Source organism: Danio rerio, chromosome 1 (genome assembly GCF_049306965.1).
Source record: "Danio rerio strain Tuebingen ecotype United States chromosome 1, GRCz12tu, whole genome shotgun sequence".
In the NCBI taxonomy this organism is placed as follows: Eukaryota; Metazoa; Chordata; class Actinopteri; order Cypriniformes; family Danionidae; genus Danio; species Danio rerio.
In genome coordinates this window covers 32,799,359-32,825,147 of record NC_133176.1, presented here as the reverse complement: position 1 = coordinate 32,825,147, position 25,789 = coordinate 32,799,359, and the positions used below count along the sequence as shown (strand labels likewise).

Sequence of the window (25,789 nt, the reverse complement as noted above, 5' to 3'; positions counted from 1 at the left end):
TTTATATATAATAATATATAGATGTAGTTTGCTTTGTATTTTTATGAAACTATTGTGTTGAATGCAGAAAACATGTTAAGCAGATCACAGCTTTGTATTTAGTACACAACATTCAGGGAAAAGCAGACAATATCTACAAATCACTCCTGTTGTGATATTTTTTTTTATCTGCCTCACTATTTGGGTCACTCACACTGTATAAGAGGGTTGTGTGCTCTACATTCAGATGTGTCATGTTACAATCAATGCCAAAGTCAAATAGAACGATTTAAGATCGTCATCAACTATTCAACTGTAATCATTGTACGGATATTAACAGCAATTCTGAAGTAGTCTGATTACTAAATGTGTTTATTTTCTATTGGAAACATTATAGAAAGATATTGTTGATTTTAAAGCGATTATTCAATGTCATTTGTGTTATTTGAACAAAATTTTATTTAAATATTTTAGAACAAGATTGTCTTTCTCTTTCAAAAACAGCTTTCTATAGCATGTTCTGTTGTTAAAAGCTCTGTGCATCTGTACAGTCAAGTGAATGTTTAATTTTATTTATTCTTGGCAAGTTAACTGGCAACATGCTGTCGGAATGGGAAGCAGTCACTGTTACCATACATTATATTACAATTCAAATATATTCATGTGAAATGAGGCCGTCGAACAACAAAAAGCTATGATTTAGGTGACAATTAATCTGTGAAAAAATAGGAGCAAAAGATTGACCATGGTCATAAATAGATCATTTGTGTAAATATTAAATATCATGTGCAGTAACCACACCTGCTGTAAGAAGGTGGCAAAACATTCTCCATATCAAAAAGGGGCTCTCAAGTAGCAACTTATTAAGTGATTAGTTAATAAACTAAATATTTAGAAAAATAGAGTTGTATAATAAATGTTCTCATTGTTTAGGTCCAGATAAGAAGTCATAAATTTGTCAACAAAGAGAGTAAGGCATTGGTCATATGAGAACATTCAAATTAAAATGATTGTTTATCTCTTCTGAAATGCATGCATTAGTACAAATCATTTCCTCAGGGAGGACTTATAGATTTCTTTTCAATCTAATCTTTTTAAATAACTAAAATGACACACGTGGCAATTCGTACAACAGGGCAAATGGTACCTTTCAGATATTTAGGTCAGGTAAATAAGTTTACAGATTGCAAAATAAATCATAACGCAATACATTTTCAAAATTAAACTAAAGGTTTTCACAACATCAATAAAAGTTCATTTCATGACAAAAGAGCAGCAGCTTAAAAATTGGTGCAGATTGGAAATACAGGAGTAACACATTGTCCTTGTAGGAGTTTTCACAACACATCCATCTGACGTTCAGCTTTAAGATGAGGTGCAAAGGTCACGGTTCATTTACAGCAGCATAGTCCAGACCAAACCAGTTCAGTCCAGTTAATGGTTGAGCTTCCATTTTCCCTTAGCATTAGGAGTAACCTCTGCTTCCTGCTCAATCTGCAAAAAAGAAAAGAAAGACATCTTCAGATCTGCACTGAAAGAAAATTCAAGCAATACTTCATCCAATTAAAAATGTATCTTTCATTTCAGTTTAATGTTATTTTATTTTTCAAGTACTATATTTTAAGTTCAAAACAGTACAATAAAAAAAGTTAACTATAACATATATAAATATAACACTTAAATATAAATGTTTTTGATGAAGAGCTCAACTAAGAAATATTTGTTTTGACCAATGTAAACATTTAAGGTTACTGGCACAGGCCAGTGCATGCATATTAAACAGAAACTCAATATTGTAATGACCTGGCCCACAGTACTATAGCATCATGGGAAATGGTTTATTTTAATTAAAATACAAGGGTTGTTTTTTATAAACTTTGTTTGTTCATGTTTAAGTTGGCTTCTGTGATTTAAGCCCATATTTCATTTATTTATAACATATTGGCCATGACCATCAATGAAGGTAGTGTGTAAAGGAAGCACCCCAGTGGTATGGTGCTGTTAAGAGCTGTTCGTGTTCAGAATAAAGAGGTTGACTAACAATTAAAATGCTGTTAAGCACCTCGCTAATGAGCTGTTAAGCATAAAGTTATGTGACATAAATGCTAGCACCCCGCTAGCTGTTTAGATTAATTAAACAGTTTAGTTTGGTACTTTCATGGAAAAATTTTAAGGCAAATTTTATATTTTTCATTGCCTCAGTGATCAAATTTTGATGTGAAACTATTACCTTATTTTTTTTATAATTGGATGAATGAACATTTTATGGGAATTGTTGTTTTGACTAAAGTCATATATTGTTGTTTAGAACAAAAAGAGAACTTAAAATAACTGACTCTCTTCAACAAGACAAAAATAATGAAAAATTTAAATGTGAATAATTACCTTACATTTTTTTAATTAGATGAATGAAAGCTTATATATATATATATATATAAGCAGATAACATATAGTAGCAGTGCGATATGGCTGTATATTGGCACTGGTGGGAGGCGTGCGTTGACACAAGGCAGCAGGCGGAGTGTCTTAGAGTCCCACCAGTGACGATATACAGCCATATTACACTGCTACAAGTGTGATATTGTGTCTATACAACAGTTTGACGGCATAATCCTGTTTATATAAAAGAAAATCAAACACAAAAAGTCTTAAAATCCTTTTGTATGAGGAACTACTTATTTCTGCTATTCATTCACATCTGCTGCTGATGGTCAAAACAGCAGAAACAATTACTACTTCCCCAATGTCACTTTAAAGTTAGTATTTGAATTATTCTCTAGAGTAATATCTAAAGTGATGATAAAACTGGTGATTTTGCTGACTTTTTAAGATTATAATACCATCCGTCTACAGACAATTGGGATATCACAATTATTAATCCTGAAAAAAACAACAAAGCAGTGCAAACACTAGCAGATTTCTGGCGTGTTTGCGATAAGGAAAAACGCTAAACACATGCGGGCATTTTTTCTTTCTTTTTACTGAATTTTTTTACGAAAACAGGAGACACATTAGAAACAGACAGATGACCAATCAAAAAGTAACTCAAAGTAACACAAAAGAGTGGCCAACACAAAGTACACACCTTCCTGATATGCAAGTCCCATCTCACACTCAATACAACAGCTGCAATATTGGTCAAACTGTAGTGAGTTTAATCATCTGCTGTCACTCTATGTGGGCGGAGTAATACACAAGGGTACGAGCGCTCTTATTAAGTGAATATTGCTGTACGGCTATCAGCTAATTGGATTCGAGAATCAGACAAAACTGTGTGTGTGTGTGTGTGTGTGTGTGTGTGTGTGTGTGTGTGTGTGTGTGTGTGTCTGGTATATGCACTTTGAAGTTTCAAGTTCAGTGTTAGCTACAGTATTGGTATTCCAGACAATTATAGGCTTGTACTTTATATTGTGTTGTCAGTGGATGTATTGTGCATTTAATAAGGTTGATTTTTGCTGTTTGGAAAATTACATTTTCCCCGCCATTTCTTTAAAATATGAACAATTATTTTACCCCAGTATATTCAATAGAGCTTCTGCACGAGCCTGCTAATGCTGATGGGCCCATGCATGTAAACGGCTTTTCATGTTATTTTACACTTAAGCAATAAAATGAATGCCAAAGTCTATTTAACTGATTATAGTTTAATTACATTACAACATCTGTGTTGTAAAGGAAACCATATAAAAACGAAAAAAAATAACCATTCACCATAAGTACATCAGTATGTGAAGAAACACTAGCTCTACAAATACCCTATTAGATATTGAAATGTGGTGATTAGTAAATCAGCTGCACCAGCACTTTTTACTTAAGCAACCTAGCAATGTTGGTCCACTGCCTAGACCAGCACTAACCAGCATGAACCTGTATGAATTAACAGGAACCCTGTGCTGGGTAATAATTTCTCAGCAGCAAACAAATTCTTATTTTCTAGGCATGAGCCCATAATCTTTCAAGCAAAAAGTGGGCTTCCCCACGCCTACGGTTCACTTCATGAATGTGTAATAAAAAAAATTGTTGCATTATATGTTGAGTACCTACAGAAAAAGTAAGTGAGGTGAAATCTGTGTTTCAGTCTCCTTAACAAGTAAATTTTAGACCCCAAACAGCAAATCAACCTTATTAAATGCACAATACATCCACTGACAACACAATATAAAGTACAAGCCTATAATTGTCTGGAATACAAATACTGTAGCTAAAACTAAACTTGAAACTTTAGTTAATTTATTATCAAAAAATATTCAAAGTTCATATACCAGAAATACATTTATCACATGAATACATGTTTGGAGGCGAATGGAGCAGCAAGGTTACAGCTGCCATTAAAGGCCAAAAAGGCTCATGCACTCAAATGAAAGGTGGCTTTCGATTAAGTTAATACGATTTCGAGTTTGTGTGGTGATGATGATACCAACAGCTATGTGTACACAGCCTATAATGCATCATTTAATGCTTTAGGCAGCAACAGTTAGTGATGATTGGAACTGGGGAATAGACATGCAATTCTGATTTAATACATGCATGACATAGCTGCTCTGTTAGTTTGCGCATCACTGGATAGAGATGTCACAACACCTCCAACTGCAAAACAAAAGGGCATCTGGGTCCCCTAAGAAACAGTCTAAGCTGTGGATTTAATTAGGTTTATAGAATGTTCCATGGGTTAAAACTTAGCCCTATATTCGTCAGAGACTCAAAAGCTAATGAGGCTCTGCAAAACAGTCCTGGAAATGTTGTGATGTCTACTTGAGGACGTGGCTGTTTTGCACCTGCATGAATGACTGTCTACTCCTTTCATCCGCTGTGACAATGTCTAATCCCTCACTCTCCCCTAAGAGTAATCTCCTCTTGCTAGTGGCTAAATGTGGGTAACATTGACAGTGTTGACATGGCTATCTCAGGCAGGAACATCCCGGCCTAGTTTAGTCAGCTCTGCAGAGGTGGAGAATCTGAGAGAACTGCTTGGGTTAACAGTTTTTTGTTGCTTCAATCTTTCCATGATTACAGTTTTGAGTCCGATTAGAGTTGCAAGGAGATGACATTAAGCACACCCTAATAAAAACAAAGAAATGTCTGGTCAAATATGACTCGAATAATGCAACAGATTGGAAAACTCTTCGACAACATTTTCAGAAGGAAAAAAAGAATTACAATTTGACGCCTGTGCTTTACCATCAAACATGTTTTATACTACTTATCGTTTTGTTGTTGTGCTGGTAAGGGAAGTGATAATGTTTAAATAGATCCTTTAGGCAAGCAAGCGTATAAAATAAGTGACTGCCAACATTCACAATTGTGTTTTAGTGTGTTGGTCGGCATGTGTGTGTGTGTGTGCATATGAACAAATATAGGAGGAAGCGTATGAAGGTATGATAGAATTTTGATAAAGTAATAAGCCATAACACTGCTATTTGCTGCATTAGTGATTACATTAAAACCAGTAAACGCAATAACAATATTGTTACAATAAGAATTTTGTTAAAATACCAATAAAACAACAATTTTAGGTCCAATATTGTTTAGAATTTACATTAATGATATGTGTAAGATATCAGAGTTATTAAGTTTATTTTATTTGCAAATGATACAAGTATCTCTTGTTCTGGGGATAATTTACCGAAACTTATGGAGTTGATTAAAATAGAAATAAATCAATTGAAATTGTGGTTTGACGTAAAAAAAAAAAAAAACTGTCATTAGATACAAGTAAAAACAAAGGTTATGTTATTTGGGAAATTAGAAAGTAGTCCTAATATAAATTTAAAAATTGATAATGAAGTGATAGAAAGAGTATATGCAATTAAGTTTCTTGGTGTTGTAAAGGATCATGTAGTTAGAAATCGCAAATAAATAATGTGATATCAAAATTAGTCAAAACTGTAGCAATAGTGTATAAGTCAAGATTTATCCTGGACAATAAGTCAATGTATGTATTATATAACACACTTATGTTGCCATATATGAAAAAATATGTTGAAATTTGGGGGAATACATACAAATCTTAATTATGATCCTTATGTACAATGCAGAAAATAGTAATTAGACTGATAGAAAATGTGGGGTATTTGGAGCATACAAATCCTTTATTTTCTAAAGTTCAATGATTTGGTTAAATTTAAAACAGCACAATTTATGTTTAAAGCTAGAAATAAATTACTTCCGAAATGCATACAAAAGTTTTTTGAAAAAAGACAAGGGGGATATAATCTGAGAAAAGAACACAATTTTAGGAGGTTGAAAATAAGGACAACTTTAAAAAGTTGTGTATGTCTGTATGTGGTGTGAAATTATGAAACATTCTGGATAAGATTCTCAAACAATGTCAGGATATTAATCAATTTAAAAAGTTGCCTAAATATCTAAAATTAAAGCAATATAATGATAGAGGTGATTGAAAAAGAATAAAATGAGAAAGGTATGATGAAATTTCAATTAATGGCTATTTGTAGTATTGGGTCTATGTTATAAAATGTAAATGTACAAATGGAATCAAACATATATGTCAAAGATGCCAAAAGGATAAAATATGTCTCATGTAAAGCTCAAATGTCTCATGTACAAAGAAGAGATAAGTAAAAGAAGAAATAAGTTGAAGTAATAGACTAATACATTGTGTGATAATGGGGGCGGAGAAATAATAAGCTTGTGCTTCATCCCGCTCCATTTTCGATCATGTTGAAATGTAGTTTTTGTTAAAGAATTTTTATGTATGATTTTTCTGTTCTAAAATAAATCAATCAAATCAAAACAATATAACAAGCAATTAGAATAACGGTTTTGATAAAGGAATGGTTCAGCAAAAAATTTAATTCTCACTTTTTTACTCCCCCTCAATTGGTTTCAAACATTAAGGTGTTTCTTTTTTCTTTTCTAACACAAAATCATTTATTTTGAAAATCCTGCAACATTGACTTCCATAGAAGGAAAAACAAATACTATGGAAATGAATACAAGGTTTTCAGCATTTCTCAGCATATCTTCTTTTAGGTTCAACAAAAGGAACAAGCTTAAGCAGATTTGTGACTAGTGAAGGAGGAGTAAATGATGACTTTTGGCTGAATTAAAAGTTTGGGAACAATAACATTTGTTTCATAGGCATTTTTATTGCAAAGCGACTTACAAAAAAAGCATTTTCGAAGGTGTAAGGGTTTAAGGGTTTTTGTATTTCATACCACTTTTCTATGGCAAATGGCATTATGTTATTAAACCATGTTATTAATTTATATCTTATAATAAATAATACATTATTAACCCACAATGTTTCTGTACAGCTATGGTAGATGTAATTAACATAAAATAACAATAAACATAATGCTAAAGATAAAAATGTTTGTGTGTGTGAGAGAGAGAGACAGAGAGACAGAGAGAGAGAAAGAAAGAGAGAGAGACTTGTTTTTGATAGAGTAGTAGAATAGTAACTAAATTCTCAGAAAAAGCACATTTGCTGTCCTTGTGCTAAAGTTACACAAAAACGTGTTTACAAGGGTACGATCTATTCTGCTGGTGATGCATATTCACAGTCAGTCCGCACTCAGCAATACGAGTTGCACCCTCTGATCTATATAGAATTCTCTTTTATATATCAGCGGTTGAACAATTTTTCATCTTAAAAGTAGTGATGCAACAAAATTTCAGCATTATAAATATTCAGTCGAAATAGTGTTTAAAGTCCCCAAGAAATCAAAACTAACCATATGATTTGGTTAGCTCACATTGCTAGTTTTGTGATGAACAAATCATCTGTGCATGTCATTGAGAAGCAAATAGTTTTCTCTTCTAATCTATAATAGAAATCTGAAAATGCACTTCCTGTTTGTTTTCAGTTAAATAATCAGATGACGTGACTTTGAGGTAATATACTTAAAATGCTAGTTCAACTGTCAATTTTGACAACAAACAGAAATGGTGAGCTGGAGGTGTCTGTTAGGTTGTAATAACTATTCTAAAACCCATTTCCTGATCTTTCTGAATGAAATGCCTACTTTACTACATCCATTCAAAAAAAAAATAGCTACGCCCACTGTTTGCTCATTTAAAATTCAGTCTCTCTAGGAACTGCGTCACAATACATAAAAAAAATACCGATCACAGCTTCCGAGTCATTGGGACTTTAAAGGCTATAGTGATTTTTACGACAAAAATTTATAGTAAAATGTTAAATATGTTTGATTAAAATATGGAGAGGCAACCTGTTACTGAAGAACTTCATAACAATTGGTTTATTGCCGATGAACAAGACACCATTAATAGCAACAATTTTAATTACTCATTAAATAAAGAAATCTTTATCTCTCTGTCCCCCATCCCCCACCAAGCTCTGGCTAAAGGGACAAGGGACAAGCACTGTCCTGGGGCAGAAGCAGATGGCCTGCTGTCATTAGTGTATTGTCTATGCTGCTGCCATGCTTGATAACAGACCTGCGGTGAGCAGAGCGGCAGGTGCACGCGAGCACACACACACAGCCCTACATCTATTCAGCCATCTGCCACACATGCAAATGGACACAATCGTCTTAAGGAGTACTGCTCTAGAGAAGAAGATAGAGTGAGAAAGAAAAAAATATATATAGATCGATCAAATTTTTAACATTTTAAATAAAATGTAATATTTATGTACTCAAAGCAGCAACTGCACTGAAAAAATTATTCACAGATGATTTCTTGGATTTACTAAACCTTTTTAAGTTAAGTGTTTGTAAACAATTTATTTGGGCTGAATTTAAACAAACAAATTAAGTTGAACATTACTAAATGTAATTTGTTTGTTTAAACTCAACACATACAAATAGTTTGCAACAATTTTGCAGACATTATTTTTTCAGAGTGGTTTCTTTCTAATTTTATCATTCTACATTAAATAAATCAGCGCTAACATGATAATATACTTATTATGCCTGCATAAAAGAGAGAGGGTGAGGGGGGGGTCCTCTCCTTAGTCATGTGTTTGATGGATAAAAATCCAATTGAAAGCCTACATGCAGAGTTTTGTAGGAGCATCCTCAGGGTACAGAGGAACACACTCAGCAATGCATGCAGGGCAGAATTAGGCCAGTATCCATTACTCATTTATTGAGAAACGAGCTTTCAAATTTTGGAAACACATAAAAATGAGTGACCCCAACTCTCATCATTTTAAAGCCCTCAAAAACCAAGAAATGGACATTGAAAAAAGTTCCCTGATTCAGATGGTCCTGAAGCTACAAAGACAAACTAACATAGCCAATATGATTAACAGCAGGCAGCATCAGGACACGGACATGCTCATCCACAGAATTAGGCACAATCAATCAAACAATAAATGCACAAAAAGAAGAGTATCTGATTTACTGGAATGAAGCAGTCGGAAAACAAAGTAAACTTCAATGTTATTTAGACCTAAATAGAGATTATACCTTAGCAACATTTCTGATTGCAGTAAAGGATAGTAAATTAAGAACAACAATGACCAAATACAGGCTGAGAGCTGACAGTCTGACTGTAGAGACAAGCCAATACAAACAGAACTGGCAACCCAGAGAGAGCCGCATCTGCCCACACTGTGCCCAGGCAGAGGTGGAGACACAGGAACACTTCATCACCCGCTGCACAAACCATCAGCACATCAGTGAAACATTCTACCCCAAACTACAGAGAATTTACCCACAGTAAACTGAGTTAGACAATAAAACAAAAGTGCAGTATTTACCAAGGGAAAAAAAAAACTGACTGTGGCGCAATACATTAATGCCTGACTGTTGGCGCAATACATTAATGCCTGTCATAAAAAGAGAGAGGAGACCATTAAAAACATCAGTTATGCGCTTGCAAGCAAACACACCAACACACACACACACACACACACACCCCTAGATGATTATAATTTAATCATTGTAAATATACTGATTATTATTGTTTTTATATTACGGTTTAATCCTAAAATGTTAATTGGTAAATGTACAGTTTATTCTGTAATATTATTATTTTTATTGTTATAAATGAATAATATATGAATGATATGAAATATTGAATAATAATATGACATAATATTATATATAATAATGTGATATATTATTTATATATTTTTATTATTTAATATATATTTATTATTTTAATAATAAATTATTTTAATTTATAATTATTATATGTATATTTTTTCTGCTACTACTACTGCTGCTGCTTATTGTGTTTTTATTATATATGTATGTTCTCTTATTTTTATGTAAACTTTATAACTGCTTTAACAATACATTTGTAACATTTGTCATGCCAATAAAACAAATATTGAATTGAATTGAGAGAGAGAGAGAGAGAGAGAGAGAGAGAGAAAGACCATGTTTAAACTAATTTCTTCTTTTAGTTATATCAACTTTCTAGTCTTTTTTCAGACATAAATTAACCCTGTTTATAAAGTTTTTTTACAGTTCTCTCATGAAATACTCTCCAAAAGGGTTGCAACTAATTATCGTTTTAATAATCGATTAGTTGGCTGATTCCTCCCACCCCTGAAAACTAAATGTTTTTTAACTAAATTAACTTTGTTACTATTTTAACGTTTAGCTTATTATGGTTATATTAATCTGGCTATTATTTATGTATAAAAGTCAAATAAAAAAATAAATAAATAAATGCAAAAGCAAAACAAGCTGTACTCCTTGTTATGCTGTACTCCTATTGCATTCACATTATGAAATTAGGACATGCTGACAATAAGACTTTAAGCAGCAGAATTTGTTTAAAAAGCAATATTATTATTAATAAACTAATATATATATATATATATATATATATATATATATATATATATATATATATATATATATATATATATATATATTTTTTTTTTTTTTTTTTTTTTTTTTTTTTTTTTTTAAACTTAAGAAATATTCAAAGAACAGGTTAAACTGCCATTGCTCTGAAAAGAAATGTAACATTAATAGTATTATATTACTGAAAAGTAATGATTTTAAACATGTGATGTCTCAGTCTATTAGCACTGTTTAAATTAAGCTAATCTTAAGTAGCACCATTTAATGGTTCATCACTATAGCTTGTGAGCAAACAGGTAAACAAAAGCACTTAATTTATACTATTTTAAAGAAGACTGTGGTAGGCTATTTCCATTACACATGGCTTGCATAGCGGGTAGGTTATCGTCTTCTTAAAGGCATTTAATGTTAAATTATTCCCTGCATTGAGGTGCATGTTTTCCCCTGCAGCTGGTTTGGCACCCTCGATTGCAGCAGTGTATCTTGTTGTCGCACTCCTCAGTCACGTGAGCAGCCCAACTAATCGATAATGGCATTTGTTGACAACAAATTTCAACACCAGCAATTATTCATTTAATCAACTTGTTGTTGCAGCCCTACTCTCCAGCATTTGCTATTCATTGCCACTTATATTTGGTCATTTACACCTGGTTGTAAACTAGACAAAAAAAATAAGCCCTTTAGGCAACACCACCATCTAGGGCAGGGGTTCCCAAACTTTTCAGCCCGCGACCCCCAAAATAGCAATGCCAGTGACTCGTGACCCCCAATATCCTCTGAGGTGGTTATAAATACAGAAACCTTGCATGCAATGACGCAGACACACCAATTAAATTTGTGTCAGTGCTTTAAATGTGCCAGAAAGTATAACCTGATGTTATAAAATCAAAATGCATCTGACGCTATTGCTGCCTTTAATATAATGTAATTACCCCAGGGGTCGCAATCCAATAGAACTAGTAACTATAAGCTACTATAGTAACTATATAGTATATAGTAACTATAAACGACTATTTTTATTTTCAGTATAGTTATGGATAAAATATGTTAATTCTTATGGTTTAATAAAAATAAATAGATTTTTGGAAATCACCAGGCGACCCCCCTTCATTGCCCCGCGACCCCCACTTTGAGAACCACTGATCTAGGGCATCATCTCTTCAGGGGTATCAATTTAGCCCTGGTAAATTTGTCCTGTTCTCAATTTTCACTGATCCAACCAGAAAAATATCAAAACACTATCAGTAAACAAATTTGATATCATGACTGAATTACAGCACTGCCACAGTAGTTTTTGTTACTAATTTTTTTTTCATAAATTTATAAAACATAATTTCTAATTAATATGTTAAGTTGTCATCTGGCCAGTTTTCTACATATATAAACATTCATAAATACATTAAAAATAAAGGACAAACAGAAATCAAATAATAATTATTTTACAATCATTTAATTCTTTTGTTTTGTTTGTTTGTTTGTATTAAACTAATCAACAGTACAAAGCACGGTATGCTATTACTATTTATGTGAAACAAAAGGCTGACATTAGGTAGAAAGCGTGAACCATATTAAAACTGTAGGTGAAATCAAAACTAATGAGTGTCCTCTCCCAGCAACCTTTACCTGTCCAGCATTCTAACCCTCAAACCTCATCACTACCTGACAATATGTCCCACAAACAAACAACTGGCTTGTTTGTCCTCCTGATAGATGCATATGGCTCAAGAAGGCTCAACCTCTCATTAGACCGGTGGACGTGGCTAAACACATGTCCCATTTCAAAAACAAAATGCAAACGAGCCCTCACTTCTACCTGCCCACTCATTTTCTCAAAGGCTTAGTTCCCAGTTAAAGAAAGGGTTAACACGCTGTGCCGTTCATTATCCCTCATCTTTTTGATCTTCCACAGCAGGCAGCCTGCAATGAAAACTACCAACCATGAACGGTCTTTTAACCAGTGGGGATAATTTCAGGCCACAACACTGCTTCCCACTGAGGCATAATGCAAATGCGGGAGAACCAGATTATGTGAAGTACGTGCCTCTTAACATGGCATGTTGTTTTTCTGGGTGATATGCAAAAACTGCGTGCACAGGAAAAAGCCCCAGGCGCTGCACTATATTAGGCGCAGCATACCGTTCCTGCTCGTGACAGCAGTTTGATCTCACGCTCACATAAAATTCAAGTAGCCAAATTAACGCATGCACTCTTGCAAGACAGTGTTCACTCTTGCCAACACGTGACACATATTTTAATAATTTAACTGCAAATTACCATGCCCATTAATGGGAATAACCAGTCGATGCGTACTAATACAGGAAATCAGAATATTATGAGAAATCTGCCTTACATCGAAGATTTATTTCTTGGAATGTGCAGAAAACACTGCTTCACATTTAAGCCAAATAAACCTCAAAACAACATTCCCTCGCCACAGTTCACAATATTCCATGCCCGAAACCGTTCAACTTATCATATCCGCTTTTTACAAGCATTAAAAGGTTTAATCATTAACATGCCTCAATCAGCAAAAAGCAAGCTGCGATTCATGTTTGTTGGAAATAAACAAGCGCGCGCCGTGATTTCCTGCAGCGTCATAGTGTATGCGCAGTTGGGTTGTTTACCGCGCGCGGCCAGACAGTCACGTTTCTCATGCTTCAAATTTCTCTGGAATTCCTCTGAATAAAAAAAACATATCTTATCTTTTTGCTTACACAAGCGGACAGAGGTCACGTCTCACTAGTGTTTACATTTATATACTATGTCGTTGTTTTCTGATGTTTTGTTTAACGTACATTTTTGTTTAATAACTGCGATAAAGTTGTGTTAAAATATCCTATATTGTGTACATTTAAACTCAAACCTTAAATTCAAACAATCATTCGTTCCATGTAACCAAATAACATTATAATTCAATATATTTTAATGCATATAAATAACTACTAACTGTGTGTGTGTGTGTGTGTGTGTATATATATATATATATATATATATATATATATATATATATATATATATATATATATATATATATATATATATATATAGATATGGATATTTACACATTCTCCTTAATAATATAATTTCAGAAAAGTATCCTTTACAAATTTTAAATAGTGAAATCATATTATTGGCCAATGAATATCAAAGTTCAAAATTGTTCACAGTGAATTAGATAGTGTTAATGTTGTTTATAAGTCATACTTGCATGCTAATGAAACTATAGAAGTACTAAACTGAGATTTAAGCAACAACAAAGTGACCTTAAACCACAATGCTTAAAGCAAATAAATAAAAATGCATTTAATTATTTATATTAGCTTAACCTACATGCTAAATCATCTTTTCAACTTTCACCAGTTTAGTCATCTTTTTGATTTATATCAGAACATCATATCATCTGAACTTACCTTGTACAGTGGTTGCAGTTTCTTTGAATCCAAGACACACATAGGGAGTTGTGTGTAATCCATTTATTCCTGCTTTACAACAACCGCCAGTCTTAAAGCCCACAAGATTTTCACAATTGCCAGTCTCTTGTTTCTCCATGAGATTTAAGGCGATGTAATTGAGCCCATTTTGATAACCAGCTGACATTTCTTGGCACATAGGAGACTCATACTCCTCATCAGAACCTTCACTGCTTCGTACTGAGATGTTTTCTACGGAGGCAGAGCTGTGTCGCTTAACATTGTGTGCAAAAGAGGGAAAGACCGGTGCAACTGTGGTGGTGGATGAAAAGGTCTCAGAGCTATGCCGTCTCCGGCCCTGGGGGTCTGCTCGAATCACCTTTGCTCCTCCGTTTGGATCTACAGAGGAGGCAGCTAACAAGAAAGCGCCAATTCCTTTTGAAACCCCCTGGTTGCCCAAGTTAAGTCTTTGAACCCTGTTAGTGGGGCTGACTGAAGCACTCTTTTGATTTTCAAGGGAACCACTGTTGAAGCTCATCTCAGTGTAATTACCTTTTCCTGATACAGAGGGGCATGGTAAGTTTCTCTGTTCGTTGAGAAAACAAGTCCCATCATCAGGCGGGCATTCAGCCAGCTCTGGCAGTCCATCGAGGGGACTACTCATTTCACACAGTTTAGAAGAGTGTGAACTCTGGTTGAGGTTCATGTAGTCTGAGAGCGGAGATCCCTGTCTGAGGCTGGACAGTGAGGCCTGATTTTCCACAGTGACCATAGATTGAGAGGAGTACTGTGTAGCAGCAGCAAAGTCTATGTTTATGTACTCTCCAGGGCTTTTAGGCTCACATGGTAGCGGATGTTCAGTCATCCTTGGAAGCATCCTTAGAGCGTCTAGAGATAACCTATTGGGCCTGTTGACCTTTGATCTCTGTGCCATTACATCAGGGCGATAGAGAGGGGGCAGAGAAGAAACGCTGTTGGCCTCTTCGGCTTGATTTTGGTTCTGAGGACTCATGAAAACATACTGGTTATCATCTACTCTTTTAGGCACCTGTTGCTTATTGAAGCGAATACTTTGAGTTGGGGAGGGCCGTTGTGTTGGCTCACACGGACCCATAAAATATTCTGGTGGTGTGGGTGAGATGGATGTGTCAACAGGTGACATATTCACATATTCTCCATTCGCAGCTTTTCCATCTGAGCTCTCCAGTGAAAACTTGGATCCGGACCACATTTTCATGTACCCGCTGTCCTCTAGAGATCCACTGCTGGGTGAGTTAGCTGTGCAGCCACTGCCTGGAGACTGTGGATGAGATCTCGGGTTAATGATCTGCTTGGGTGCTGAAACACTCATGGGACTCATTGGCATGTAGTGGTCATTTTTTGCACTCTGAGGTGCCATGCCTGGTGTCATTGGCATGTAGCCATCATCGCCCACATTACAGTTAGAGCCTATCTCAATGTCCCCATAATCTTCTGGATATGAAAGTTTAGGAGAAGCAGAATTTGTGCTCCGTCCAGAGTGGCTGTTCGCAGCCCTCATCAACATGTATTCATCAAGTGACGCTGAAGATAACTGGGAGTGTGCCATCTGCTGCCGTGGGGTTGTTAGAGAATATGTCCTCTTCCTGTATGTCTCCACATCCAACATGTCTCTGCTAGTCTTGTTCTGTGAAAAGTTGGATGGCCTGTCCATCACCATATAACTATGGAGTTCACTGGTTTCTCGTAAGGGTGGTGTGCTGGACAGAGAAGAAGGAGTGTCACTCCTGTTTGCTAGGTTGTACCTCACATCCCCTGGGCTGGAACTGTAATCCTCACACGTTAAAAAGCCAAAATCATTTGGTGACCCAGAAACAGAACCACTACAGCTGGAAGGTCTGTGTGCTTTGTTTGAGATAGAACCATTCATACTGATTGAAGACAAACTTAGTGGACTTACAACAGATGGGGGAGAGTGGTACATGGTCATAGACATGGACCTGCTGTGATTAAGTAGTGATGGTTCTGATGTCCGACAGCCTACTGAAACTGTATTAGATCTACTCATGTGGTTCCGGCCAACAGTCATTGGGCTTCCATTCTCAGATACTGATATAGAGACTGGCCTGATCATGGTACCTTCCCCTTCACTTGCAGTCCGTATTCGACAAGAAGAAAATTTGGTCACGGGAGATGTGGCTGCTGTACTGTCCGTCCTTGACCTCCTCACTAGCCCTGTTTGACTTGGAGGTAAATTGTTTAGGTTCCGACGAGTGGGTACAGAAATGGGGTTTGATCCTGATGACTGGCTTTTGCTGCGGGGTCTGAACTCTGACAGCTCTTTCATTGCTTTCATAGCTTCTAAAATTGTCTCATGTATATTTTGTGCCACCACAGAATCGTCTGCTTGCATCCACAGTTCTCCAGGTCCAGTAGAGGCTGATCTTCCAACTTCAATAAAGAAAAAGCTATCAGAGTGCCCACACCTACGAATATTCATCAACTGTAGGGTAACTGATGCCACCTCGGAGTTAAGTTTCACAAAACTAATAGTCCGACTTGTTAAACACAGCCTAAAAACTCCAGTGATATTTCTGCTCTGCCCAAGTCCCTTTGCTTTAAGGTTCACTTGCCATACCTCTTTATAAGCAGCATTCACCGGTGTAATCATTCCGTAATTTCCCTCGTCGAAGCCTACCAGAGAGGATGCCGAATTAGAAACGGTGCTGTCACACACTTTTCCTTTGCTTAATAAATCAGTCAAGTCTCCGTACCAGCTCTCCTGCTCTTGCTCATTCTCCGCAGCCACAGCAAAATATTCGTCCTTGGTATAGAGGGCTATCAAATATCTGTGTTTCGCGTCAGCGCGCTTGTTTATGCTCAAACACGAGTCGAGGAATATCACTCTTTTTGGAGCAGACTTGTTTTTCCATTTCTTTTCATTCTCGTGGTATTCCAAGCGCGCTGGGAGTCCGTCGCTCGTGTCTTTCAAAACAAAATAGCGCCGATGTCCGTGTTTTTGCTTCTTGAGATATCCATGTTTTCGTATGTTGTTTGAATGAATGTTGTTGCTGTTTGATAGCGAGGGTCCCCCTTTAAGAGGCGGACTTGCCATACTTGCGTTGACAGTTTATTTACTCAGTTTCCAAAACTTATCCATTCGTTAAAAAAAAGAAAGAAAAACTTAACCGATTTCTGGAGATTTCAGCGCGTAATGTCTGTAGTTCTCCACTAGCAACTCCTCGTTCGGAGTGGCCGAGTGAGCTAAAGCAAAAAACAACATGTGACGTAGACGCAGCCCATCATGGATCAGTGAAAAAACAGTCATATAAGGCGGTGCGATCTTTAAGAGGCGTTCCCGAAGAGCCAACGAATGAGTTGGTTATTGATTTCATTGGCTAGGCGAAGAGATTGACGGCGCTTTGACAAATCCGTGGCGTAATATGAGACAAATCCCCCCGAACACAAATTGTTCTCTCCTCCTCCTAAAAACAAACAGCGCTGTGTGGATGACACATCTTTCCAACTGTACATACGCACTGGGTGCTGCAGTTGCGTCTGGTTTGCTGTTTCATATGTTTGCTGTTTCGCATGTTAACATGCGCACACTGACATGTTTTATTTGCAACCTGATCAAATCTATTAAAGAAAAAATATAATTTAAATAAAGATGTCAGAAACGGCATGTTAAGCTATGCGTAGCTAATTCAGAATTGTTTACAAATATGAAATGTCCATTTTAAACTAAATTTCGGAAATATTTAGCCAACGCATTATGTGATGTGTTTTATCATGGAGTCATGAGTCCGTTCTAACTTGTAAACAAGAGCGGAGTCGTAATGCGCGTGCTGCGTGTTACATAACGCATGATGGTCTATTTTTATGCACTTGGGTGTCCCTGTCCAGCAACAGCACTGCCAACCAGCATTTGTTCATGGCAACATCGAGAAAAACGCATCTGGACTTCAATATTTCATCAAGTTGTGGATTTTAATAGAGAATGTTGTTATATGCATCTCTCGTCCGTGGTGTCCTTGCCTTTGCATTTCTTCGCGAAAATACCGTATGACACAATCGACTTTTAAACTGTGTTTTTAATGAATTATATTTATTTTAAACTCACATTTTTTTTTTACTTAAGGTAGTCTCGGAACTTTCTGGAATGTTAGAAAACGATCTGTTTGTTCCAGGGAAAACAAGATACTGCTAGCATGTAGAAGTGAACATTCGCCACCCTACGGTCAAGCGTATCATAACAACACAATGTTGAATATATCATTTAAAATAGTCGCATTACGGTTTAGTGTCTATAGCTCTATTTCAACTTGCGTTTAGTAATGTAGGCGCAGCACGGCGACTGTGAGAGCAACAGCAAATAGTTAGGCTACATTTACCACAAACCCGTTTTTGTGGTCTTAAATGATAAATAACTGGGCATAAAAACAAGTACATGTATACTCTTATTATTAATTTATTAGCTGTTAAAGTTCTAAATACATTTCATGAATCTAACTGCATTCATTTTAATTATAAATGATAATGTCATAAATCAAATATGGTTTTCTTTTTGCTCCCAAAAAGGTTATTAAATTCTTGTTTTTTTAATCCATTGAGAACACCTGAGATATTTTAATTAATCTGTTGCATAACACCATACTAAATGTTTCTTTCTTCACAAGAAAGTATATTTTCCTCTGCCAGTGACCCAAATCAAGTCACAGTGCACTTCAGTCTGCTGATTCTTTATTAATAGTTTAAGTGTAATCCAACAAAAGATTCAACATTTTAGATGCAACTATATAAAGGACATTTGCCAAATAAGACATCAGATTTATAATATGTATTTGGATAATATGTAGACCTAGCCATTCATACCAGTGCAGCAAAACCCAGAATGAGTTCACTGGCTGATTGATGCAGCTCTGTAATTGGTTTTATAATCTGGACTAAAGAAGATTATAGTAAGCAAACAGCATGGCTGATCTAAAAAAGATGAAGGGTTTTTTAAGAGCAGCTGTCTATTGTTAACTAGCTCTGTCACATGAAACATGATAAATCCTATGGATTATTAAGCATTGTGCTCAGATTCTGTTGTGGCTGATGTTGGGTGATCTAATATGATCTCTCCTTTTGCAGCATATGTTGAAAATCTCACTACAACACTAATCTAGTATAATGATGAAGTAATGTAAATAAAACCCATTGAACAAAGCTTATCCACAACAAATCTACTTAGACAACAAGACACATCCAACTTGTGAAAGCATAAGCTAATGTGGGGCCAAGATTAAGGAAATATTATGAAAATAATTATTCAGATGAATAAATTAGTTTATATTAAAGAGTAAAATTACTTTAATAAAATGATAACATTAAATTTACTGTTCACGTTCCATTAAACTGCAGTTTTGAAATCTAAATCTAATAATTATTTTAGTTTTTTTTTTTTTATATTGGAACAAACAATGAATATACAATGATTTGCCTTATCTCCCTGAAATGTCTAACGAACCTAACTAACCTAGGAAAGCCTTTAAATGTAAATTTAAACTGAATACTAGTATCTTAAAAATGTGTAATAAAATATTATGTTCTGTCATCATGAAAAATATAAAAGAAATCAGTTATTAGAAATTAGTTATAACTATTATGTTTAGCAATGTATTGAAAATAAATTAACCTTTAAACAGAAAAAGGGGGAAAACCTACAGGGGGTAATAAAAAAAAAAAAAAAAAAAAAAAAATATATATATATATATATATATATATATATATATATATATATATATATATATATATATATATATATATATATATGCAATGTTATTGCATTGTTTGTGATATTATCAATATTTGCTGAAGTTTATTGCTTATAGCATGGATGTTTGACTGACTGATAAGATCTCATCAGCATCACCTACTCTTATTGTAGTGTGTAAGTTATCTAAAAGTTTTGATTGCAAATTCAATAAAGTCTTTTAAAATCTTTTTTCAGCCTTGGATTCAATTGCATATAACACTTTTTTCAAAACACTACACACAATTCTCTACCTAAAATACAAAAATTAGCAAGCTTTAACTGTGGAACATTTTATTGGAATGAAGATAAGTCTATAAAAAGCACAACTTTTAGATTTAGAACAACAGTGTTTACAAGATATATCTCAACATTTACTGTTATGTGTGAAGTGTTTGCCATTTGCGACGCAGTGGTGCATTAGGTAGTGCTGTCACTTCACAGCAAGAAGGTTGTTGGTTCTAGCCTCGGCTGGGTCAGTTGGTGTTTTTCTGTGGAGTTTGCATGTTCTCCCTGTGTTCGCATGGGTTTCCTCCAGGTGCTCCGGTTTCCCCCACAGTCCGAAGACATGTGATACAGAGGAGTTGGGTAGGCTAAATTGTCCGTAGTGTATCAGTGTGAATGAGAGTGTATAGATGTTTCCCAGAGATGGGATGCAGCTGGAAGGGCATCCGCTGCGTAAAAAACATGTGCTGGATAAATTGGCGGTTCAGTCCCCTGTGGTGACCCCAGATTAATAAAGGGACAAGCCGAAAAGAAAATGAATGAATGAATGTTTGCCATTTGATGCAAATTCTTCATTCTGATGTTTTAATGGCATTTTTAATATAGTGTTACATTTTGAAGGAGCTGTGAGGCATTTGTGTGTAGAATTGTGTATAGGCAGTTGGGAAAAAATTCATAACAAATAATAACATAAAAATGTAAGAAAATAGATTTAAATTATATTTTTTAATGAATATAATATGCAAAAATATATACACACTAAAATATTTTTATGGCAATATCCATAAATCCTGTCAATCCCATGCTCCTTTATGATGATGGGCAAAGGTGATTCTTTCATCTCAAATTTGTTTACAGTCCACTAATTAGACTGATTATCCAAGAGTAGATTATGGCCTAGAACAAGATTAGTATGTAAGATGCGCTTCTAATCCAAGTCATGTTGTATTTATCCACATTAAGATAATAATCTAGTCTAAAGACCAAACTTGGTGCACCTTGACAGATATGTAGTATATAGAATGTTAGATGTGCTTCTAATCTAAGACTCACTAAGATACACTCACTGGCCACTATATTATTTACACCTGTCCATCTGCTTGTCCAACTGTTGCTAATTTCAAATCAGACAATCACATTGCAGCGACTAAATGCATTAAGGCATCTAGACATAGTTAAGATGATCTGCTGCAGTTCAAACCAAGCATAAGAATGGGGAAAAAGACGATTTAAGTCACTTTAAACACATAAATGCATAACCATCTCTAGGGTTTACAGACAATGGTCCGAAAAAGAGGAAATATCCAGTGAGTGGGAATTCTGTGGGCACAAATACCTTGTTAATGCCAGAGGTCAGAGGAGAATGGCCAGACTGATTCGAGTTGATAGAAAGGCAATAACCACTTGCTACAACCAAAGTATGCAGAAGAGCATCTCTGAACACACAACATGTGCAACCTTTAGGCAGATGGGCTACATTAGCCATATCATAAAGCACGAATCATCTCAGACAGGATTTTTGAACATGACAATGAGTTCACTGTACTCAAATGGCCTCCACAGTCACCAGACTCAATCCAATAGAGCACCTTTGGGATGTGGTGAAACGGGAGATTCGCAATAATTTACAACTATGGTTGGGTTTAGGGGAAGGGAATAGGGAGGGGTTACATTTTCCAACAACAATGATGTTCCAGGATCAAAATAGATGTTAATCCAGGATCGCATCATACTTGGCAAAATCATGATATGCCATTCCGTGTACTCTCAGTCCTGGGTTGCTACTGGAAGGGCACCCACCACATAAAACAAATGCCAGAGTAAGCATATCCTGTCCAAACTTTATAGGCTGGAATGTGTGAATGTGTTTGCACATTTGTGTTGTTTTTAACATAGAGTTTATTTTAATTAATTTTTGTTAAAGAACTGAAAGGATAAATCTTCTGTTTACTAATGAGGTTGGTTTTCTGTGATTATGTACACCGAGTTTGTAAATATCTGCCTGAAATTGCCCCTGTTGCAAAAGAAGAAAAAATGCCCGCTTCCTAATGTAATGAGAGACACACTGCATTCTTACACCAGATGAATATAGTGGATACAGTGACTGAATAATGTTTTTACATTACAAGAAAAAAAAACTTTATCTTCATTCAGTGTATAAGATAAAAATGATAAATGAGGTTTCAGTTTCTTCTTTAAATCTCTTTGAACAGAAGCTTTAAGAAGTGCTGACAGGAGTGACAAGAGCACTGCTGAGCTTCATGCAAAGGGCAACTTAAAGAGGATAGGTCATCAAATCCCCAGAGCAAAGAAGCTTCAGTAGACTGTTTGTAAACAGGTGTCACATTGAGACAGCAGGAGGTCATTGATTAACTAGGTCCCACAGGACTAGCCGTCTTTTAGTATGTTAGTTGTCAGCCTAACAGTCAAGACATAGTTGCAAATTAACCCTTAATTTGAACTTGGGGTATATATGACCCCAATCAACATTTGTTTATTTTAAAAAATGGTTCCCTACATCTTATTGAAACAACATTTTTTGACTGGTTATCATTATCTACTATACACTCTCAGTAAAAAGGTACACGGTGGTACAAATAATTTTCCTTGAGGAAGGTTTGTACCTTTGTAAAAATTGTACCTTATATGGTACAGAAAAGACCTCTTATGATACTGTTCTATGCTTTTTATACTACAACTGAAAAGTGAATTTATGAATAATTTTCATATTAAAACAAGAATTATCATTTAAAAGTAAGAATCATCATTTAAAAGTATATGTTTAAAGAAATATAGACATTAATTATTAAGTTCTTTAATACAATAATACAAAACCACTGGTAAAACATGAAACTTGGGTATTGTAAACTAAACATTTAAGACATTTTATATAAATGTTTGGTAAGTATTTTTGACACTTACGATACAAAGTGTCTTGTCACTGTGGTGGTACCTTTATGGATCAGATTTGTACCTCTGATGATGATACAATATTGTATCTGCAGGTTTAAAAAACCAAAGATACATTTTGGCTTCCCATGGTAAAGATCATATCCTTAAAGTTACAAACTGCAATGGTACAAATTTGTTTCTTTGTCTTAAGGTACAATTTTGTCCCATAAAAAGGTACTGCCCCAGTGACAAGGGTTTGTATCTTCTTTGGTACAACATTGTACCATTTTTCCTGAGAGTGTATATTCACAGAAAAAAAAAATCTGGACTTCATTTGCTTATTGAAGATATGTAAAAATATGTTTCTGGTATTTGGAAATGAATGGAAAATAGGGAAAAAAGTTATTTATTTATTTTTTTTTATTTCAATCAATAAATCTGCCATAAACATGAACATTTCCAAACAGAAACAAAGACCTGGTACTAGAGCACAAATAAAATATAAATTAAAGCCGCAAGTGGCATTATGGAGGTTTAAGCATTTAAAGACTTTTGACACTAATGCTGATTAAGTCTTTGACAAGCCAAAATTAATGGCTGACACTAAAACACATCCACAATGAACATAATGTTGATACAAGACAAAGAAAAAAAAGAAATTGTTAAACTATTAAATCAATAATAGTCATTAATCATGCTTATGCACTTTGTTGCCACATGTATATATTTAAACAAATACAAGTAAACAAAATGTTTACCACTTGGTGTTCTTTGAGATGTATATACAACTTTCAGTGTAATTATAATGCCATAAGTTGAAAAAATATGGAGTATGAATGGTAAACTTGAACTAAGTCTGATTTTACATGCAATAGGGGTGTTTATACCATTAACTTAAGGTCTATCTGTAACCAATAAGTGTTCTTTTGCTGGTATCTATTGGCTACAATGATAATTTCAAACAAAATTAATCTTGATGAATGTTTTTAATGGTTGGTAAACCTCAAATTAAATTTTTCGTATTTGTTTAGAATGTTACATCTGCTTGAATAACTGTGCGGTTTTGAAATTTACAGGCTTACATTGGGTCAAAATATTTTCAAAATGAATGTAAGATTTTGATAATGCAAATGTGCAAAATTTTTAATATTTATTTATCTAAGCAGTCCAGAAATTTTTAAAATACTGGTTATCCTGATGTAGAGAAGAGAAAAAAAAAACAGTTTAACTAGTTTGCAAGAATGTATAATAGTGATGTAATTTAAATTACTTAATAAACTGATTGACAGCAGATATCTTTGAAAAAGCTGCCCAGAAAGAGCAGATCTACCATATATATAGATGAAGTATTTGTAAAAAGCTCTGTAAAATAAGCACTTTCTGCAGTTTTCTTTAATTTTGCACTGAAAAGCAGATAGCAGCAATAATTAGTCTTGTGCTGCCATCTAGCGGCTAAAATATTCCTTCAACAATTCAAATAAGCATCAACACACTGATCAACTGTCCTCTGTCTCTGGACTGTCCGTCGGGAGACAGTTTGTTCAATTTAAACAAATTACAACATTTACATTGAAACATTTAATTTCAGATTTGTAGCTTTTTTGTAGCTTAAAAATGAAACAAATTAAGGTTACATTATATTAGAAATGGCAATCTCATCCCTATCATTCTCTCCTCAGACGTGATTGCGGGCCAAATCAATGGTTACCATGAGAAAACTTTGGCCGGTAGGCCCTAGTTTGGGCATCTTTGATCTAGTCAGTCCAGAGATTCTTACAACACTGGTTTTGTAGCGATTGACCAAAACAAGAGGGACAAGTTTGCAAAAGTATATTGACAAATCTTAAATGAACGGTGATTTGTGAAGCGTCAAAGTGTTCAGTATGAACAGGCCTATCAACTGATATGTAGTTTAGGTGTATTTGTGGAAATATGAATTTGTGGGGTGCAAATGAAGTACAATTACTGCATTTTTAGAAATTTAACATGTTTTAAAGACATTTTTATCTGTTATATAGTATTGCAATAATGTAAAATTGTGTGTGTGTGTGTGTGTGTGTGTGTGTGTGTGTGTGTGTGTGTGTGTGTGTGCGTGCGTGCGTGCGTGCGTGTGTGTGTGTGTGTGTTTTTACATTTTAATAAAATCAGAATTTTAATCATTTTGATAAAAAAATCAGAAAGTTACTAGACACAATACTAATAATAAATATGAACAGGGCACACTATTAATTGCAGGGGAGCAATTAAATCAACCTCTCTAATGCCCCTATTGTCGTAAAAAAAAAAAACACACATTTCAAATAAGAAATTCAAACTGAATTAGTAGATGTGTCTGTGCCTATGTAGAGATAGTGGATCAGTGCTTCCTCTTAAAGGTTTACACCTAGAAATGATGCAACAGGTAACTCAAAACATGGAACAATTTTTTAAAAAGTCTCAATTTAAACTCTTGAAATGTCACCAAGGAAGACTGTTCGATTTTTTTGTATATATCTGGTAAATTATTCTTTGTCTGTTTTTTTTTTTTTTTTATCCCATATATTTAATTTCTCAATCTTTCAAACCTTTGGCAATGGTCTAGTTTCTCCAACAACTGTGTTTGCTAAGCATGTTGAAAAAAAGCAAAATGCAAGGGATAGTTCACCCATCTTCTGTTGAATACAAAATAAAATATTTGGAAGAAAGCTGCAAACCTGTAAACATTCACAGTACTTCCATAATAGGAAAAACTAATTATATGGAAGTCAGTGGACAAC

The 25,789-nt window shown here is 34.8% G+C and overlaps 1 protein-coding gene across 4 annotated transcripts; it reads right to left on the bottom strand.

Moving 5' to 3' along the window:
* Positions 1–555: 555 nt before the first annotated feature.
* On the bottom strand, positions 556–17,423 carry irs2a (insulin receptor substrate 2a). Of its 4 annotated transcripts, none has more exons than XR_002455723.3 (3): positions 14,141–17,423; positions 8,404–8,513; positions 975–1,473 (listed from the first exon to the last, which is right to left on the bottom strand). XR_002455723.3 is itself a non-coding variant. In XM_021466764.3 (3 exons), the coding sequence occupies exons 1-3, from the start codon at positions 17,232–17,234 to the stop codon at positions 1,469–1,471; spliced, it is 3,204 nt and encodes a 1,067-aa protein (XP_021322439.2). In that variant the 5' UTR covers positions 17,235–17,423; the 3' UTR covers positions 975–1,468.
* Positions 17,424–25,789: the final 8,366 nt, after the last annotated feature.

Excerpts from the sequence above, each read along its gene's own strand:
- irs2a (XM_073921865.1), bottom strand. The coding sequence starts at position 17,234 with ATGGCAAGTCCGCCTCTTAAAGGGGGACCCTCGCTATCAAACAGCAAC. Across the intron at positions 8,509-14,140 it reads AACTGCAACCACTGTACAAG|TACTCCTTAAGACGATTGTG; the intron begins GTAAGTTCAGAT and ends TCTCTAGAGCAG.